Consider the following 8,394-nt stretch of genomic DNA (forward strand, 5'->3'; position numbering starts at 1 on the left):
TCGGTTCACCAATTCACTGGTCCAACCATCTGATCCAGTTCGATTCTCATAACTATGGCCATGCCAAAATTTAACCAAAATTTAACCCCATAATAATTAGAGGGAATGCCATTGGCTATTACATAGGATGTTTTCCTTGATACAAATTGACACTCTTGGTATTGTAAAATTCTTAGTGATTTGAACAATTCTTTGATGCTAATTCCTAGTTGAAAACTTTTAAGCTAAAACATGAGCTGAGGATTCTACTTAACTTTGCAAGCCATTAGAAATGAGAATAATTTTACTGTTCATTGCAGTTACTGCTATTGTTGTAGTAATTATGTCCATCTCTACCATTTAAAATCTGACTACTCCTTATCTATTGTTACTCATAAACATAATTATATACAAGGAAAGGAGGAATAAAATTTTGTTTAAAACTCATAAAAGAGGTCCCAAAGTTTTTATATCAGTATAACATGAATCTTATATATCAGTGGAAAGATTTCAAACACAATACATAAGCTTATTTCTCAACAGATGACATGCACAAACTGGTACTAGTTTGGTATCTCAATTCCTATTTTGTTTCACCCTTGCTTGATTCAGTTTCAGCTCCATCTTCTCCCGAAGCTGCTTCAGCTTTTTTCGCAGGAGGAGCAGGTGCTTGTGATGAGGCAATTGGAGCTGGTGATGTACCAGGAGGTGGCATTGGTGAGCCTGGAGAAAATGCAGCAGCATTGAATTGGCCATTTTGTGGTGCTGATGGATCCATCACAGCCTTGAATGCTTCTCGAATCGCCTTCCTCTGAAATAATTTTCGTAAATCTCAGTCATAAGGACATACCAGTGAAACATAAAATTGTAGATCATCGCTTAGTAATAATGGAGAAACTTAGTCACGCATTCTGAAAAGATTAAGTGATCGCGAGGATAAATAAAGGATGAGGAACTGAAGAAATGAATCAGTTATGTCAGAGATAAAATAATGGAAGTAGTAAAATCATATCCACATGAATACCAAAACTATAGGATTACAGCAGATTGTAAATTCACCAGAAGATGAAAACCGAATCGATAATATAGGAATTAGTATATGTTATAGTGGGAGCATGGATTAGTGGAAGTGCGCACATAATTATGTAGGAGAATTAAAAAAGAAAAGCTAAACAACTATGAAATTGCAGGACTTGACCTCAATTTGTCCTTCTGGAAATGAGAAACAACTAGCAAATGCATGAAAAGAGAGCAACTAATATATAACATAGTGTTCAGATGAAAGAAAAACTTTAAGAGCATTATCAAATAGCAACATAACTTAAAGAAACTATAACAAATAAGAGTTAATATCAATGCTCATATGCTCAGAGACAAACTCCATATATTTATCCAGGATGTCACCTAGCTTTCACCATTCCGCTCACCTTAAATTGTGTCACCGTCTGCACATAAGCTATATATCATCAGGAAGCTCATTGTGGAAAACAGATAGAAGCCCACTTAATTAATGGAAGAGACCTTACCACTGAAAATATTGCTGACAGCGCAATTCCAACTCCAATCCACAAAAGAGGTGATCCTCTGCATAATTTTTTAATATGGAAAATTAAAAGAAGAAAGCAATGTAGTTACAATCTAGTACTAATGGTAATAAATTTGCTAATCTTGTATCAAACATACACATAGGAAGTTGTGAGTTGCACTGGGAAATGAAGAGTCTGCCAAACTGTAGATGCTTCAGTATCAGTTGAAGCTGGAAGGATTGCGGAATTCGGTGTCTCCAAGTTCTCTTGAACTATTGAAAGTTTAATCACACACACACAAAAAAGAATCAGATGTCAACTGGTAAGATAACATTATATATGCAATATGTTACATGATAGTATCTACTCGATGTAACTAAAATGAATAGAGAATCAAATTTCCAGCTAAAATCTTCCTCTCCAATAAGGTTAATGTCAACTATCCGAATCCCTTGAAGACAGAAGACAGAGAAGCAAACCAGAATTCCTCATTCTGCAACCTAATATTAACACACTTGTTTTCGCTGTCTTGTGTTTCCTTTTTCTTATACCTATAATCTCCAATTTATATTGTGAAGCTCCCATTCTGATCAGTGAGACAATTTCTTTAAAATCTCATTGCTCCAATGTTGGGAAAATAACCACTAATTGATTGAAAACTCTACCCTTTTCTTATTGAGCTCAAATTGAAATTGAGGTGCAATTATTGCAATTTGTCATTTCTAGTTTATATCAAGAACTCGGGTGAATCTAAGATAAGAAACTATAAGAACAAGAAGGAAATTACTGAGATTGTCATTGCAAACCTCACCTTTATCCCCGTTACTGGGAGCTGAGGCAAAGCATCCAACTCTTCTCGCCCCTACGGCTCTTATCGCATTCCTTGATGCAGGAAAAGCCGAACCTAACAATGCTGCCTGCCGATTTCGGTAGACGACGGAGCTCGGAGAACCTAAAAGCAATGGGAATTTGGGGGCAATTAGAGCAATCCCCTCCATTTCTTCTCCTGGAGTGGAAGAGCGAGTTTAGAGAGAGAGTTTAGAGAGAGAGAGAGAGAAGAGTTCAAATGGTGGATGGCTTTAGAAAGAAGAGAGGGAGGGGCAAAATGGGGATTGGAAATTTTGAGTGTTTCCTTCCCGAAATGCTCCTGTTCTCGTTTATTTCGCGCGCTGGGCGTACGGGGTATACTATCGGGGAATTATTCGTAGGGAGAGGTGGTTTAGTTATGGCCGTTATCTTCCTAAAATGCCCCTGCCACGTTTGTTCCGTGTGATAGATCGAGATGTACTGCCACGAATCGCGAGGCAAGTGCATGATCCGCTTCTTATTGGAATACTAGGAAGATTAATGTTCTCTAATTTTGTTCTTCTGGAATTGATTTTGCTAACATATTAATCTTTATTTCTTTGCCTTGGAAAATATTAATGGTAACATTAATACAACATACGTGATTATTTTAAATCAATAGTCAAGCATAACTAGGGTTCCAAAACAAATAGAGTTTGAGCTGAATACAAGATTAGTTTAGGTTAAGAGTCTTCAACCCGATTTAGTTAGTGTCTGAGTAGGGGGTTGGTGTGTACTGGGATTTTAAATGATAAGTTAGTTCAATACGTTAAGACTAGGCCAAACACAAAGTGGACGAAGGTCGAAAATTGGTCGGCTTTGGGTTCACAGGCTTTTTGAGTATGCTCGGAAAAAAAAAACTAACATCTTCTAATCCAAGGACCTCTTTTTCTCCAAGTAGAAACATAAAATTTTCTACACACTTAAAATCATATATCTACAAATAGAAATAAGAATGGAGAAGATAATTTCATAATAAGACAATAAAAGATATAGCAACTAAGGTATGAAATCAAAATACCAAGTCTTTATAAATAAAAAATTACCAAACTTATAAGAGAAAATTATAAGAGAGGTAGAAGGTAGAATAGAATATCTCCCACATTCTATCTAGCAAAATACTAAGATGACTCATTTTCCCTTCTCTTACTCTTTAAGATGACATAAATGACAAAGATAACCCAGAGGTCCTCATACACTTGAGTCCTCTTAACATGCAATGATTTGCTTAGTCACATACGGCTAAACATGGCTCCTAAACAATAATGTAAGATCTATTCCAAAAATGCCCCCAGTATATATATATATATAATACTAATATGACTTTGGTACAAACATACCAATTAGCTACATAATAAAATTATAAATAAGCTTAGCACTAATTTTTAATCCCTTCCCCCTCTTAGTGCAAACTTGACAGTAACTAAATCAAATTTTCTTTAAAGTTTTTCAAACTTCAGCTTTCAAAGAACTTTAGTTAAGATATACGGTAAGTTGTCTTGAGAGAACTCATTTATAAGTTTGATTTTTTTTTTTCGAAACACTTTCTTTTGAATAAAATAGTGCTCCATTTCAATATGTTTCATTCTTATATGAAAAATTAGGTTTGTTGCTAATTTGATTACACTTTAGTTGTCACAACTAATCTTCACTGGATAGTCAATCTCTTTCTGAACATCACGAATCAAAATCTAAAACCATACACATTTTTGTACTATAAAGGCCAACGCTTTATACTCCGCTTCTATATTAAAGAGTGTCATGATATCTTATTTTTACGCTACATCATAATATACAAGACGTATCTAAACTAAAAACATAACTCAATGTCAACTTCATCTCATCAAGATCATTAGCCCAATCGGCATTAGTAAAACCTATATATTCATAACTTATTCAAGGTATCACAAACATCTTTTAGTGCCTTGGCCTCCCAGATATAATCAAACATATCTCTAACAAGCTTTGCCACTTCTAGCAAGCCATGTCTTTATTCCCTTTTCATTTCCTAATGTATTTAGGTGTCACTTTCATAAATAGTCTCCCATAACTCTTAGCCTTAAAGGTATGTCTCAATGCATGACTTCATTTTTGGTAACTTGAACTTGTGATCCAAAAATGGCTAGTGTTTCCTATTGAATCCATTATAGAGATAATTCAATAAATGCCTTGTGAGCGTCACTTGAAAACACTACCTTCTTGCTTTCCATTGATGCAGAATTTTTAACTCATTACAAATACCCTTGTAACGAGAGAAAATCGACATCCACTAACTAAGAGCATCATTTTTTAAGTATAGAAACTTAATATTTTCTACACAACCACAAATAGAAGCAAGAATAGAAAAGATGATAACCTAGCAACAAAATATCCAGATATTCCTAGTATATGTAAAAATAACAACCAATATATAAATCCAAAATACTAAGTCTTTATAAATGAAAAATATCAATACAAAACAATCTCATAATAAATATAGGAGGTAGAAGAAAATGTCACATACTTTTTATCTACCAAAACTCTACGATGAATCTTTTTCCATATTCTTGCTTTTTAAGATGATACGAATAAAGAAGATAATCTAGCACACATAGGTCCTCTTGTCATATGATGAAGACCCTTGAATAACAAAACAAGAGCTATTCTTAAAATGCCTTTAATATATATATATAAACCACCAAGATGAGCTAACTGAAATAATATTACAAAATGATAAGCAAGTTTACTATTAATTTTTAATACTCTCCTTTAGTGCAAATTTGCGAGTAATCAAACTAAGTTTTCTTACTTGACTTTTAAAAGAGCTTTAGTAAAGATAGTTGCAAGTTGTCTTAAGAGCACATATCTATAAGTACTCTATTTCAATGTGCTTTGTTCTTATATAAAAAATTAGACTTGTCGCCAATTTGATTACACTTTATTTGCCACAACTAACTTTCACTAAATAGTCAATCTCTCTTTAAATATCACCAATCAAAATCTATAACAATGCATATTCTTATGCCATAGGGGTGGTTGTGTTATACTTCACCTCTGTGCTAAAGAGCATCAAGGTATCTTATTTTTTTGCTACATCATGATACACAAGACGAACCCGAGCAAAAAATGTAACCTACTATCGACTTTCTCTTATCAAAATTATCGGCTCAATTTGCATTAGTGAAAGAAAATCTATAAATTCACAACTTAATTATTTAGAAGTATTCCAAACATCTTTTGGTGTCTTAGCCTCTCGAATATGATCAAAGTATCACTATAAATAATTTTCTTTACAAACATAACTTTGTCACTTCTAGCAAGCCATCTTTTTCTTTCCTCTTTATTTCCCTATTTATCTTCTAAAATTTAGTTAAACATTTTCATCCAATAAACAATCTCCCATGACGTTTGGTCCTGGAGGTATACTTCTATGCATGACTTTCATATTGGATAATTTGAATTTGCAAGCATTTTCATCCAAAGATGATTGGACCTCCTATTAAATCCATAATAGAGACAATTCAACAAACATCTTGTGAGCATAACTTGAAACAACTCCCTCTTGTTTCCTAAGCATGTAAGATTTCTAACTCACTACAAAACCCCTTATTACTCTGGTATTATATAAAGAGAAAACTGACATCCTTTAATTTGAGATTTTTTTTTCGAAGTGTAGAAACACAAAATTTTCTACACACCCAAAATTGTACAACCACAAATAGAATCAAGAATAAAGAAGATAACCTCGAAACAAATAGCTCAAATATTCTTAATATATATATAGATCATAATCTTTATCCCAAGAAATAACAATCAATGAGTAAACCCAAAATATTAAGTCTTCATAAATAAAAAATACCAAACTTATAACAAGCTCATAAGACAAATTTACAAGACAAGGCACTTAGGATCTTAATCAGTTGGCAACAATTAAAAAATTCTAGCTATTTCACTAGATGAAACTTTTGTATTTTGATTTAGCGAGCATCCAATAGTAAAAAAAGACTTCATTATGAAGCTAATGCTCGCCAAGGAGAAAACAATATAAATCTATTAAAATAAAAATAGAAAAAGGCATTTCACAAAGAAAATAAAAAAGAGGCACGAGGCAATTAATTATTTCTAGAACATATAAATATTTTAAAGAAGGCATGATATCAAAGAATAAATATGTACAATTTTCGAATGCTTGTACAGGGCTTCTTAGATACTTAGGATATTTTTGTGATCATTTTTTAGGTAATAAAACTTCCTTCTTACAAAAAAGAAGAAGACACAATTAAGTAGAAATATAGATAGCAGAGAAAGTGATGGGATGTTTAGTTTCATTTGTTTTAAGATACAACATTTGTGGTGTTAAATAAAAAAATCAATACAAACAAAAGTCTTACATCTTTTTTTTTATCTTTCTTTTTTTCCATTAAAAGATGAGAGAAATTGTTTTAATATTTACTTAATTAAAGTGGATGTCAAGATATAGCGTAAGAGCCTAACTTAGCATTTAGAAATGATATTTTATTTGACATTGCGTGGGTTTTTCAAATACTTAAAACCAAATGGTCTTGATATTTATATGCATGAATATAATTAAATTTGGAGGGGAAGATAGACACTTGGAAATAATATTTCATTTGACGTTGCACTATATATATATATGTGTGTGTGTGTGATTTTTTTAAATACTTAAAGCCAAATGACCTTTTACGTTCGTTTAAAGTGATATGAAGAATATTAAAATAATTTGAGGTCATCATTTTAGCCCAGTAGACAAGTCTTATCAGTTCATGACAGAAGTCATGAGTTCGATTCTCTCACAGATATTGGGATTAATATTTAAGAAATTTTCTATTAAAATGATATATATACATGTAATTTAAGTTAGTTTTCGCCCATTTATTGGGATAATTAGCTCAGATGCCCAATCTATATATTCGGTAGGCTACCCTTTTATTTAACTTATATGCACTCAAAAAAGAAGAAAAAGAATATAGAGGTAATTTTGATGATATGTAAAATTAACACCCTAATAAGTGATGCAAAGTATATCCAAATTATATTTCACATAGATATTTAAATGTCGGTGGTTTTTCCTCCTCACTCCTCTCCTTGCAACTTTGGCTAGGAGGCGAGAGAGACCTTTCCTCCTTTACAAAAAGGTTTTCGACTCTCTTCTTCCTTCCTCCCTTCTTCGTTTACTTTCTTCCCTTTTCTCTTCCTTTTTTCTCCTTGTTCTAAGCCTTTGCACTCCCGCTGCTAAGATTGCCATCAATTCCTATTGTTGTTCCTCTCCCTTTACCAATATCTGCTGATCACTATTAGCTTTTGCACTTTCGCCATCATCGACCTCTTGTCATCATATCCACCTCCCCTCATCCCTCTAAACCTACCTCCACCTCTCCCAACATTAGATCCATTATCGACTATGACGATCAAATTTGCCTCCTCTCCTTTCCTCCTTTACTGCCGCAGTCATTATCATCGTGTTTACCCTCTCGTAGCTTTCCTATCTTAGCAACAACCAAGACAACAATTGACTTTTCGTTTTCCTTTTTAGTTTTTTTCTTCCTTGCTCCCTCTGTAAGATGTTACGTAGGTTGAAGTTTTGAGCTTCAGTATTTATTTGATTTGTTAGGTTCAAGATAGAGTCGGTGAAAAGCTCTTATCCTAGTGTGTCCTTATCGTGATAGCTATATTTTTTGTCCATTGGGCTTAATACAATATAGTTTGATACAATATATTTATTATTGTGATGTTAATATTTTGCCATGTTCCGAGGCTTGTTGAAATCATCTCCATATTTCTTCTGTATATTAAGCTTATAATCTACCAGTAATATTCTACTGGTTCTAATCTTCTAATTGAAATAAATAACATCTTACCTATAATTTTTTCTAAAAAAAAAAAAGAAAATAAGACAAATGAGTTTATTCCTAACTTGTTAAAGATAAAACAAATAACATGCAGCCAAATATGACCCAAATCCCTTTTCATATTTTAGATTTCCACTAACCCCAACCAATTTACTCATGAAGTCATGGATGATGACTTTTTAATCAATTCAATT

At 32.9% G+C, this 8,394-nt stretch overlaps 1 protein-coding gene across 1 annotated transcript; it reads right to left on the reverse strand.

Moving 5' to 3' along the window:
• Positions 1 to 409: 409 nt before the first annotated feature.
• On the reverse strand, positions 410 to 2,585 carry LOC140772379 (protein TIC 40, chloroplastic-like). The gene is made up of 5 exons (XM_073114430.1): positions 2,317 to 2,585; positions 1,663 to 1,777; positions 1,506 to 1,563; positions 1,407 to 1,424; positions 410 to 790 (listed from the first exon to the last, which is right to left on the reverse strand). Exons 1-5 carry the CDS (start codon positions 2,501 to 2,503, stop codon positions 563 to 565), a joined length of 606 nt encoding a protein of 201 aa, XP_072970531.1. The 5' UTR covers positions 2,504 to 2,585; the 3' UTR covers positions 410 to 562.
• Positions 2,586 to 8,394: the final 5,809 nt, after the last annotated feature.

Source organism: Typha angustifolia, chromosome 12 (assembly GCF_048772165.1).
Source record: "Typha angustifolia cultivar Huaian chromosome 12, ASM4877216v1, whole genome shotgun sequence".
NCBI classification, from domain to species: Eukaryota; Viridiplantae; Streptophyta; class Magnoliopsida; order Poales; family Typhaceae; genus Typha; species Typha angustifolia.

Bases quoted from the DNA above. Each gene is read 5' to 3' on its own strand.
- LOC140772379 (XM_073114430.1), bottom strand. From the start codon at position 2,503: ATGGAGGGGATTGCTCTAATTGCCCCCAAATTCCCATTGCTTTTAGGT. The intron at 1,778-2,316 runs GTGAGGTTTGCA...AACTTTCAATAG, and splicing joins TCCCAGTAACGGGGATAAAG to TTCAAGAGAACTTGGAGACA. The intron at 1,564-1,662 runs GTATGTTTGATA...AAAATTATGCAG, and splicing joins CAACTCACAACTTCCTATGT to AGGATCACCTCTTTTGTGGA.